Source organism: Oxyura jamaicensis, chromosome 9 (genome assembly GCF_011077185.1).
Source record: "Oxyura jamaicensis isolate SHBP4307 breed ruddy duck chromosome 9, BPBGC_Ojam_1.0, whole genome shotgun sequence".
NCBI lineage: Eukaryota > Metazoa > Chordata > Aves > Anseriformes > Anatidae > Oxyura > Oxyura jamaicensis.
Genome location: NC_048901.1, coordinates 16,530,175 through 16,542,456, shown reverse-complemented (window position 1 = coordinate 16,542,456; position 12,282 = coordinate 16,530,175). Strand labels below are relative to the sequence as shown.

The window sequence follows — 12,282 nt, the reverse complement described above, 5'->3', positions numbered from 1 at the left end:
CTTGAAAAACGGTTTGAACCATTGAGTTCTACGTGTTAAGTAATGGCTATTTCTGATAGTATTCTGTTTGGTGTAAGAATTACTTTTAGTTTTGTGCATATTCGCAGACTTATAAAAGTTTTTGTGGAGCAACTTTGCTTTCTTCGCTCTCTCTCCCTCCTCTTTTGTTTCACAGGCCAGCTGGTTCAGTTGGAAGAGAAAGGCAAAGGCTCTGTCCCCTGGTCTGTGTATGGCATCTACATTCAGGCAGCTGGAGGCCCCTTTGCATTCCTCGTGATAATGGCTCTGTTTGTGCTGAATGTGGGCAGTACAGCTTTTAGCAACTGGTGGCTCAGTTTCTGGATCAAACAAGGCAGTGGAGTAAGATGAATAGCATTTCTACTCTCTTGTATTTAAAGGGCAGGGGAATTGTTCTCCTAGACTAATCCCGAGCAGTCCTATGAGACCAAATGGTGCTTCCTAATTTAAGCAAATTGTAAGGCTCCCCAAGAGGTGATCACACTAGAGAGTTCATCTCCAAGAATGAGAACTCCACTAATGAGAAAGATATAATAGCTCATGTGGTTTTATACTGCCCTCTTGTTCCTTGTCTTGGTTTGCCTAAGAAAAGGAAGTGAAAATGTGAAAGAGGCCAACAAGCTGCAGGAGGAATTGCTGATTTTAGTGCTGGCTTTTGTTCGAATGTGACCTTACGTCCAGCAGGATAATCTTGTTATACTTTATGGCTTTACGTCAAATGACTTTGGGGAGTTGCTTTGAAGAATGTAATGACTGAGGGTTGTTTGGGATTTTTCCTACTCTAGGGACTTTGTTTGTGAGTCTTGCTGCATTTAAAGATTCAAATATAACTTTTTTTTTTTTTTTGAGAACAAACAATGATCAAATCGAACACCAAAAAACACCCTCACCTCAGAAGAGGTAATAAAGTGCAGATGGCCAACAATATTAAATAAACAATGAAATCTTAAATATAAAGATTTTTTTAAAAAACCAACAACCACAAAACAATCAAAATCACAGAACATGAGAGCGTGTGACAGTGTGCCAATAAAGAAATGACTGAGTACTGGCAGAAAAATAATGACATTTGATAAGAAGACAATGTGTAACACCCAAGTTGAATGTTCCTATGTAATAGAACTGGTGGTATGCAAGTATGTGTCACTGTTCAGTAGACCACAAGAAACAATAGGTGTGAAATGGGAGATTAGGAATCAAATGAAGTGACCTTTTAGGGAGTTTTTGATGCCACAGAAATAGCACATATCACTGTTGGTGAAAGCTTTCTTAAGTATTCAAAGGTTATTGAAGTCTTTTCTTTAAAGTACCAAAAATACTGGGTAGCGGGGATCAGTTCAATTCTACCACATGTAATAAGTATATTTTTAATTCTTAACGATTCACTGAAACCTTGTATTTCCTGCAGAACACGACCGTGACTTTGGGAAATGACACCGTCATAAGTAACAGTATGAAAGATAACCCTCACATGCATTACTATGCTGGCATCTATGCGCTGTCTATGGCAGTGATGTTGATTCTGAAAGCTGTTCGTGGTGTTGTCTTTGTAAAGGTATGTTCCAGTGCTACCTGACGCTTCTCATTCCCCCTCTCTCCCCTCCTGCTTCTGCTTATTGTTGTCTCTGTGGTTCTTTTGGTCACCTCCCTATCTACACTTATCAACCAGAGGAAGTTAGATCATGGGTTGTGAGGTTTTGACCAAGCCATCTCTTGGGGTTGTACCATGATTTCCATTACACGTTAGCCTCAATTAATAGCTTCCTTCCACTGGTAGGAAGCATGGAGTGCAAGAAAGAAGCTATACTTACAGTTGGAGAGGGAAAGCTGGCAGCATTTTTTCATGTGCAGGGAGGGGGCAGTGACAGGCACAAATCCTGTCATAACACTTTAATGTTTGTTGCTTTGTCAGGGAACTCTTAGAGCATCGTCAAGGCTCCATGATGAGCTGTTCCGACGGATTCTGCGTAGTCCCATGAAGTTCTTTGACACTACACCCACTGGGCGGATTCTCAACAGGTTTTCCAAAGACATGGATGAAGGTATCTCTTGCTGCATACGCTGTTGATCCCACATTCAGTCCTCCCGGTTAACTACCTAATGCTCTCTAGTCTTTTTCTGTTGGGGTGAGAGTATCCTGTATCTGTTGCCAAGTGTGTGCTTTGTAATAGCCACAGCAGGAATTGGGATATACTTGCAGGGTTATACTTGCAGGAGACAGCTGATGTATCAAGTCCGTCTGTTCACTTGCAAAGATGAAAAGGTGCAGCTGCTTTTGAACCTGCAGCCTGCACACGGACTCTTAGCAGTTAATGCGGGGGAACCTGGAGTATCAGGGTGAAGTTGATGTGCAGCAAAGGTGGTAATTAGGTCAGAGCTGCAGCAGTGCTATTTCTGTAAATGGGAATAATTGGAAAAATTACTAGCATTTCAGAACAGAAAAGCACCCCTAATGATGATGTACCCTTCTACATGTGAAAAGTCATGAGAAATCACTGTCAACAATGATGTACTGCAGGACTGAATTGCTTTATATAGGCTGATTCTGTACTCAGGATCTTCCTCTCTTTCCCTCCATCTTTTCCAGTTGATGTTCGTTTGCCATTTCAAGCAGAAATGTTCATCCAGAATGTCATCCTTGTGTTCTTCTGTGTGGGGGTGATTTCTGGAGTTTTCCCCTGGTTCCTGGTGGCAGTGGGGCCCCTCATTGTCCTGTTCACAGTTCTGCATGTTGTGTCTAGGTAAGTGCATCAGCTGCTTTGACTAAAAGTGGAGATGCTTTGACCTGTTAGTAGGGACGTGGGGTTCCTCAAGTATATATGCGTCAGTACTGTGGTTGTATGTGGTGGGTGTACTTGTCACTTAAAAGTGCTTCTTTCCCTCCAGAGTCTTTATTCGAGAGCTCAAGCGTCTGGACAACATCACACAGTCTCCATTCCTGTCTCACATTACATCTAGCATACAGGGTCTGTCGACAATCCATGCCTACAACAAAGGACAAGAATTCCTGCACAGGTCAGTCTAGATATCCAGCTGGGAGTGGTGGAGCATAAAGTAGGGTGTGACAGCTTTACAGTCTGTAAGATTTGTTAGCGAGGTCTTTATCTGATTGCATACATTGGGTCTAACAGTGAAAGTTATTTTCTGGAGGGAAAAATGAGGGAGAATAAGGAGGAGAATGTAAAGGGAAAAGCTGTCTAGTGACCAACTGGGAAGAACAGTGATGGAGTTCCAGATGAGATGAACCCCCTCCTATGGGGTTCTCCACAGTGTGGCAGGTATCAATGCTAATGATGAGGACAATTTTTTGGACATGCTTTTTCTTTAGTACTGTATACTTTTCATCAGGTCTTCGTCCTGCTTCCTATTTCTTGGTTCTGCTGGTGATGATGTTAGCATTAGTGTGGTAATCAAGCTCTGTTTGCATATTGATGAGCTGTTAGTCTCTGTGCACAGAGACTGTTGGATAGCATTTTATCAACTATTATCCTGCCTTGTTGTGGACTATGTTTGGTTTTCTCTACTATAAACTAAAATCTGCAAAACAAATGGTAGTGAGGGAAAGTGAGACATCTCTCACATGAGTGGTATTTGCTTCCCATGAGAACCTGCAGTAACAATATCAGGGTTTTGCAGGTGCAAGGTCATGAGACCAACAGTGTGGGAGCACACTGAAAATTGTTACAGAGGTTCTGGGAAGGCATTGCCACAGTGGCTTAAGTGAAATAGGTCAGGAAGGCACTCCCCACAGTGCAACAGTGATTGGCGTGAAACTGAGTTGCAAGATCAGAAAACCTAGTAACTAAGTTTTGTGAATCTCTCAAGTGTCTCCCATTAAATTCCTCAGGTTCGCAGGCTCAGGATTGTAAATTAAATAGTTATTGTTGTGTTTTTATTAGTGTCATCAATCCTATTAAAGCTTACTGTAACTTTACTTTTACACTGATTATAAAATAGCACATTCTGTTCATATTCTGAAGCACTGCTGCTGTTACATGTGGAATAGCTTGTAGATATCAAGCATCCTCTGGCACCTCTTGCATTGGTGAAGGTGGGGTGAAAGCGTGCTATCTCTTGGGATTCTGATTCACCCCTACATAATTCACTGCTGTTCACATAAACCTGCTAATGCAACTTCTGAGAGTTTGAGCTAAGAAGATGTCTGACATTATTTTGGGAAGTTTGTAAACCCCTTCTCTATGGCCTAGTGTGATGCTTTTTGTAGTGACGGACTAGTCTTCCCACCCTGAATTCTGATATTGTTGCAGGGATGAAAGCAACTCTGCTATTTGTACAACTTCAGGCTCACTGAGGTCTACTAACATTTTCTGTATCTGTTTCAGGTATCAGGAGCTTCTAGATGATAATCAGGCACCGTTTTACCTGTTCAGCTGTGCAATGCGCTGGCTAGCTGTACGGCTGGACATTATCAGCATCGCTCTCATCACAACCACTGGCCTTATGATTGTTCTCATGCATGGCCAGATTCCTCCTGCCTACGCTGGGCTGGCTATTTCATATGCTGTGCAGGTGAGCATTGTCTGCATGGTTTAGTTTCACTTTTACTTGTTCGTGTTAAGTACCTTAAATGAAACAGATTGAAAACTTTCCTTAATGCACCAAAATGGGAAAAGATGATCCTTTGGTAGCAGTGGGGGAAGGCAATTCAGGGTCAGGACCTTTTGCTAGCATGAAGAACAATGAGGAGCTAAGTGCTTTAGGATACTGTTTTGGAAAGCTGCTTCATTTTAAATGTGAAGCTGACATCTTAATGCATTCTGGTGTATTGCTTGCCATACGTTTTCACCGTGCACAGTATCCAGTTCCTAACTGCGTGGGTTAATTTGCTTGGTGTCTCAGAATGCTTGTTATTAGATCTGTTGCTTGGCCTTTTCTGCCTCCTGGTGGTAATAGAGTAAAATTACAAAACTTAGATGGCTAAGGTTTCCAGCTGTTGTTGCTTGTGAGAAAACCTTTGAAGCTGCTGGCTTTCCATAGTGATTCATAAATTAAGGTTATTTTAAAATTAACCATAAGGTGCACAAGACAAGAGTATCAAGTATCCACTAGGTTAGTCTTTTAATTAAATTTGAAAAAAATCAGTCAACTCTCTTAATTTTTTCTTAATTTCTTCTCATCACTACAGTTAACAGGGTTATTCCAGTTTACAGTCAGACTTGCTTCAGAAACAGAAGCTCGCTTCACCTCAGTGGAGAGGATTGATCACTATATCAAGGTACGACAACAATACATTCAGCTGCTTGTTTTAAGGTTTCTTGTTCTTTGTTGCTGGTGTAAGAGTCTGAGAAATTGCTTCTGAATCATTGGGCCTGTATCCAGTCACTTTGTTCATCTTAACTGCCTTAAACTGATACGGGCTGAGTCTGCAGAGAACTGCTGAAAGTTGCATCTGATCATTTTTCCCCTTTGGTGCTTTGTTTACTGGAAACAGAACTTTTGTTTTTCTTTTAAAGACTCTTTCATTGGAAGCTCCTGCTCGAATTAAGAATAAAACTCCCCCTCTGGACTGGCCACAGGAAGGTGAAGTTGTTTTTGAAAACGCAGAGATGCGGTACCGAGAAAATCTCCCTCTAGTACTTAAAAAAGTGTCCTTTACCATCAAACCAAAGGAAAAGATTGGCATTGTGGGAAGGACAGGCTCAGGTAAGGAAAAACACTAAGCAGAGTTAAAATACTGCATTTACAGAATGGGAACAGAGCAGGACATTTTGGTTCTTCTCTACCTTCTCTGTGTTTGAATAAATTAATTGCTCAAGAATGGTCCAGCTGCATGTCAGTGGTGGATTCTGTTTGCGTACATACATAGGAAGGATCCCCTTATGCAATAAAAACAAGTTTCCTTTTAAAATAGAGGCATATCCTACTATGCCTGAGTCAGTATGCTCATAACGTTTAATACCCTGAGCTACTTACCAGCACAGAATGCTACCTACAGCATGCTCGTTGCAGCTTGTTTGACTGCCTTGAAAGGTTTTTTGTACTGATGCTGCAGGCAGGTTTGGTTCTAATCTATCTCAAAAGTTTGTAATGCAAAGAATCAAAACATTTGATTGTAGAAGGGTTTACACCACCTCCAAAATGCAATTAATTTTGCTTAGAAGCTTAAATGCTGAACCCTAGCAGCATTGTTTGCTGACACTTTAGGGTAATTTAAGACACTAATCTTGCACAGGGACAGCTTTTAAAATGATGTCTCATCTCAAATGGCTATTACGATTCTTTAGAAGCACTAGTATATTTTTGTCTCATTTTTAGGGAAGTCTTCCCTTGGAATGGCACTCTTTCGTTTGGTTGAACTGTCTGGAGGCTGCATTAAAATTGATGGAGTGAAAATAAATGACATTGGTTTGGCAGATCTTCGCAGCAAACTGTCAATAATTCCTCAGGAACCTGTGCTATTCAGTGGCACTGTAAGGTTAGTGGGACCATAAAAAGAAAGCAAGAAGGACAAAGAAGGCTACCAGCTCATAATGAACTCATATGAAATGTTAGTTTTTGAGTGCAACAGAGGCATTCTGGTTTCTGTACTTTGTTGTTGAAACAAAAAGAAAAAGCATGGGTAAACGGTTTTAACTGGTTCAATACAGAACTGGATGTGATCCTCTATAGACCTCTTTTCCTTTAAATTTACTTGAAATTTTGCATCTTTGTTTTGCATCTTCAATCTTTTGTTGTTTGGCTTCCTTAGTGTGCTGGGAGCACCTGGCAAGGAAATTCTGTCAGTGGAGTACTAGATGGGAAGTACTAGAGTACAGTACTAGAAGTACTAGAGTACAGTGGAGTACTAGATGGGAATTGTCCATCTGGATGAATTAGCACACTGCTGTTTTGCTATTTATTGCTGAAAAAAAATCTGGTTATGTTTTCTGCTTCCTCCTCCAGATCAAACTTGGATCCTTTCAATCAGTACAGTGAGGAGCAAATCTGGGTTGCTTTGGAAAGGACTCACATGAAGGAGTGTGTAAGTATTACCATGTCTGTGAGATACTTGTTTGTATTTTGTCTTTCAAAGCTGCATATTCTTCTACTGGCTAATTAGGAGATGTTCTGTCTCCATGTTTTTTTTCCATAATTTGCTGTTTTGTTTCTAATAATGAGACAGAATTTTTGGAGAACGCGCCATATTTCAGATGTGTACTTCTTGGCACATTAGCATAGTAAAGTGTTGCTTCATCACAGGGACTCTTCTGGTTTTAGAGTATTTCAGAAGTGATATTTTCTTGTGTGCCTTAGGAAGTTGTGCATTCTGCATTTACATTTGTGAGTGTAAATGTCACACATGCATATTGAATGTAAAATCTGCCCTTTGTGAGGCCTTCTGCAGCAAATCTTACTGTTGTGACATTTCAAGCCCTTGTTATTAGTCAGGTGGCACAAGGCTACATGTGTAGCTCTGACTGTAGTACCTGGGCTGTAATTCCTGCAGAGACGTCCTGATTCCTGGACGTCCACTCTTAGTCTTTCTCAACAAGAGTGGCCAGATCTGTATTAATGCTGATATGATTTTATACCTGGCATGCTTTTTCTAGAAATCAAATATTTTGTACTGAAGTAATTCCAAGGTTGCCTATTGAGCGGGTATATGTCTTCAAGGTTAGTTGTGTTTTCATCAGCCATCACCAAGTCAAAGGCATTTTAACTGAACCAAGCAGGTCTGATGTTGTATTGTTGTTCTAGTATTAGTTGCTTGTTACTAATTTTCTCAACAGAGAGAGTATGAGATAGACAGCCAAGTGTGATGGATACTTTGGAACATGGGCAAAATTAGATCTGCAGGAGCAGCTGTTTGTCTCATGCCATAGAGATACAAAAAGTCTGTGCAGCTATCAAAGTTTTCTGCCTCTTCTTTCCCACACAGGTTGCCCAGCTGCCTATGAAACTTGATTCAGAAGTAATGGAAAACGGAGAAAACTTCTCAGTTGGAGAGAGACAGTTACTGTGCATAGCTAGAGCTCTACTGCGTCGTTGCAAGGTGAGCGTATCGATGAGAAAAGCTGCTACCAGTTTGGTACCACCAGCTTTGAGGAAAGGGGCTTCTTTTGTTGGATTCATTTTGTCTGTCCGAGCAGTCATACCAACAGTTACTGCAATTCAGAGACTGTTAGAACAACTAGGAAAGGCATCTGTAGCTGCTGTGAAGTCTTGTCGTCAGAAAGTATTGGTTTTTGGTGTTATAACAGTGTACCAGACCGGCCTAGTCATTTATCCAGAGAGACTGTCCTGTTACTGGTGAGCATCAGATTCTTTCCTCCTTTCACCTCTTGGTAAACTTCAGCCAAGCATTTTCCTTCTGCATGGTGTTCTACTAAAATGTAGTCTACAAGTGAAATTTGGGACCATGCAAAGTTAAAAAGTTTTTTTTTTTTTTGGTAGTTCTTCCTAGCCCAAGAAAGCTAGTAAGCCAAGTTGGTCCTGATAGACTCTAGAAGGAACCATCACTACAAAAGACAAGTCAATTAGTTTACCTCTCAAAAAAATGTATTTGAGATTTAGCTGCTAAATGTAAAACTGAAAGTAGTGGAAACTTGTGGCCAGGTCAGAATGCAAGAGTCTTGTGGTTCTAGGATGTGAGCATAATTGTGATCTGTAGGATAATTTCAGCGAAGGTGATTTCCTAAGGCAAACTGAAAGGGTGCTTATCAAAGCTACATTTGTGTCCGCAGCTCTGTAAAGATTGCCAGTTGTGGCAATTTCTGGTCATGGTAATTCTCATCAACTGTGCATATATTGATGATCAGGGAGGGAAAGAGTTACTGTGAATTAACAGCCAGGATTATGCGCTACTTTCAGATTTTGATACTGGATGAAGCAACAGCTGCTATGGACACAGAGACAGACTTACTGATTCAGGAGACTATCAGAGAGGCATTTGCAGATTGCACTATGTTAACGATTGCTCATCGCCTGCATACTGTACTGGGTTCTGATCGGATCATGGTGCTAACACAAGGACAGGTAAGCAGACTTCTGTGGCTTCAGTTCCTGTTGCAGTCTGTTTTGTATATGTATAGGCTAAACCGAAGGAACAGCTGGTATTACAGGGTAGAAAATCCTGTGTATTCATTCATATCCTTAGTAATAACTTCCAAACAGCATCAATTATTGCCTCACCATGGCAAGATCAAAGAGGAGAAAATTCCTTTTACACTCCAAGAAAGTACCGCAGGGCAACAGTCTCTTTTAAAGGGTTTTAAAATATCCTTTGTAGGTTTAATTCTGGTATGTGTAATAATGTGAGCATCTCTAAGGGAGCTCAGTGGCACTCTTCCATTGTGTTTGTAAAGCATTGTGGTATCAAAACAGACATTGAGAGATACTTTACCCATTTCTCAGGCTTCCATGTGGGAGCCATAAACACTTAAATCAAAGGTAGGAACATTTGGTAAGGCTCTTGGAGGTAGAGAAAGGAAAAAAAAATAAAAAAAATCATAGCATCTGCCTTAGTCTGTTTGCCAGAGCCACCAGAGGTTGCTTCCTGCTGGGTAGTCCCACCATTTGTCTAATTTAGCTTGAAGCATCCAAGGTTACAGTATGTGTGCATAAATGCACATGCTTTCGCCATCTGTTGTCTCATCTAAAGACTGTCATATTTTGGCTTCTTTGCTACCAAGTTACAAATCCAAGGGGGTGGGAATCCATTTTCTGCTGTATTTTACTAACATACTTTACCTGCCTTGTTTGTTTTTTAGGTAGTGGAATTTGATACGCCGTCTGCCCTTCTGGCCAATGAGAACTCACGCTTCTATGCTATGTTTGCTGCTGCAGAGAACAAGGTCGCTGTCAAGGGCTAAAATTCAGGGCAAAGTCACTTTAATTTTGGAGAGCTGCACTCCCTGCCTGTGGCAGACCAGCTCTTCCTCCTCCTCCTCCTCCTCCTCGTCCTCCTTCAAGCAGATTATTGCCTTTTCATCTTTTAATTTTTAGCACAATGTGTCAAGCCAGAGAGTTTTTAAAACCATGTCAGAAGAATTCTTCATGTTTTTATTATTGTATTTATTCCATAATCATATTACTAATTTTTTGTTATTAAATGCACTCTACAAATGGCTCAGGGAGCCATAGTTATAAATGTATCAGAGGCCTATAATGAAGCTTTATACATGTAGCTATATCTATACATAATTCTGTATATAGCCTATATTTACAGTGGAAATGTAAGCTGTTTATTTTATATTAAAATAAGCACTGTATTAATAACAGTGCATATTCTTTTCTATCATTTTTGTACAGTTTATGGTACCAGAGATCTGGCTTTGTTATCAGACTGTATCAGACACCATTTTGTCTCTTACAGTTGGTCTTTTCCTAGTGCCAGATTTTCTGCGTGTCTGAGTGAAAGTGAAGCTTTGCAATAGTGTCCTTTATTGTCACATTATTGTTGTCTAGCACAGGGGAGAAGAGCACTGTGGTGTAACTCTATTGCATTGTAATTTATCAAAGCTATTTGGAGCATCGCTAATGTTCACCACGGCAGCGGCTGCTGCTTCCCATAATGCTTTCCCAAAGCAGGGTTTTTAGTGATCTCCTGAGTGGACAGCCACTTTTGGGTCACGTTAAGGCCTCATATTTTCTCAGTGTCCTGATACAGTATTTCTTACTGTATCAGCAGAGTTTATTTTAATGCAAGCAAAGCCAAGCTCTTCCTGCTTCGCTGATCTAACACAACCAAAATCGAACTTTTTGTGGAATGATCTATAACAAATTAATTGTAAGGTTCAAATCATACCCTGCCTGCTAGCAGGAAAGCCTTTTCAAAGTTGTTCCAGCTGACTGACTCCTTTATCTTGAAGCTGCTAACACTCCTCAGAGGTTTAGGTTGGCTTTCTTGGCATGGGTAACACTAACTCTTTGTTCTGCTAACTTACACTAAGGTTAAACAACATCAGTATTTCCTGTTTCTTTATTGCACACTTGTTAAGGAAACAGTCCCCCACCCCACATCTTCTGGAGCTTTAAACAGGTTCCTGCTGATCAGGATGTAACACTGGTGTAGGATGTTGTTTTCTTACTGTGAAGAGACCTACCTCAGGTTACTAGGTCCTGTGTAGTACGTTGCCATGATCACTGTACACCATCCCTGTTCTATGGGACCTGTGGCCCAGGTGGGCATGGTCGCTCCTATAATAGCCGTGACTTATGGAATGGTCAGCGTTGCATGTCTTTGTCAACTTGGACATTTTGTAGCCTTAGCATGTTTGCAGAATGTCTCGTCGAGGCAAAAATCTGAAAAGTAAATAAAACTATTTTGGGTTTTGTAAATTTTATTGGCTTAAGTGGTTTGTTTTGAGCACATAAATCACTTCTCACGTTTTTAAGCCCTGGGGCAAACTTTTGCAGGCTTTTTTTTTTTTTTTGGCAATGCACTTTGGCCTGATTTCTTTTCCCTAATTTTTGTGCCTTCCAGCATGGGGGTGGCTTGCTATGTACGTTTGTGTTGAGTAGGACAGGGAGTAATAGTTTATAGGACAAGTATTCAGGGAAAGTAGCAAGAGGGAGGTCAGATAGAATACAGAAGATCCTTCTTAGGCCAAGTTTTTTCCACATTTTTTACCTGTGTGTGTTACTGTAAATAACGTGACATGACTGCAAAGTCACAGCAACAACAATTTCTGTCTGCTGGCAAAACCATTCCATGAACAGAGCTTAGACTGTAGCTTGAAGGTAGCAGCACGTAAAGCATTATTTGTTGTACTTCTTAAGTCTTGTCCTGAGCAAGAGTTAAGTAGCACAGATCTTACTCTGCTTACAGGCCTGGGACCACGCTTACCCTGTGGCAGGTGCTGGCCACTGTTTTACTCGGTGTTACTCAATTCTAAGGGACAAGTATTAGGTCTCTCTCCAAAGAGCACCTAGCTAAGTGGAGGGGGCTGCTCTTTTCTGACTAGGAAGTTAAGGACAGAAACAAGCTGGAGGGAGACATGAGGGAGCAGGGGTGCTGGGCCACAGAGGTAATGCCCTGCCTCTTCCCTAAAAGTAGATCTGGGTACAGTATGAAGATGAAAGCTGAATATGTTAAGGGGAGAGAGAACGTGGAATGTGTCTGGCTAAGACTGGTTAGAACTTCAGACATTTGTCATTTGCAGCTGTGTTGACGTGGTTGTCTTGGGCCCTGCAGAACTGACTCTACCCCCATGAACTTTGGTATTTGCCTTGAGTAAAAAAAAAAAAAAAAAAAAAGGCTAATGTACCAACTGTTCAAGTGCCACTGGGGTCAAAGTGTGACTTCGTTTTGCAGCTAAGGCT

At 41.0% G+C, this 12,282-nt stretch overlaps 1 protein-coding gene across 5 annotated transcripts in view; it reads left to right on the top strand.

The window, feature by feature from the left end:
• The window catches only part of ABCC5 (ATP binding cassette subfamily C member 5), a 45,093-nt gene that overhangs the window by 30,870 nt on the left and 1,941 nt on the right, over positions 1–12,282 (top strand). For 3 of the 5 annotated variants that reach the window (XM_035334843.1, XM_035334841.1, XM_035334846.1), the window contains 13 exons: positions 176–360; positions 1,427–1,573; positions 1,931–2,060; positions 2,606–2,759; positions 2,905–3,033; positions 4,362–4,548; positions 5,165–5,254; positions 5,493–5,682; positions 6,295–6,454; positions 6,922–7,000; positions 7,898–8,011; positions 8,830–8,994; positions 9,729–9,812. In XM_035334843.1, coding sequence (XP_035190734.1) covers positions 176–360; positions 1,427–1,573; positions 1,931–2,060; positions 2,606–2,759; positions 2,905–3,033; positions 4,362–4,548; positions 5,165–5,254; positions 5,493–5,682; positions 6,295–6,454; positions 6,922–7,000; positions 7,898–8,011; positions 8,830–8,994; positions 9,729–9,812 — 1,814 coding nt within the window. Of the gene's footprint in view, positions 1–175; positions 361–1,426; positions 1,574–1,930; positions 2,061–2,605; positions 2,760–2,904; positions 3,034–4,361; positions 4,549–5,164; positions 5,255–5,492; positions 5,683–6,294; positions 6,455–6,921; positions 7,001–7,897; positions 8,012–8,829; positions 8,995–9,728; positions 11,302–12,282 lie in introns of those variants that run through there. The other 2 variants (XM_035334845.1, XM_035334844.1) reach the window with 1 other exon arrangement.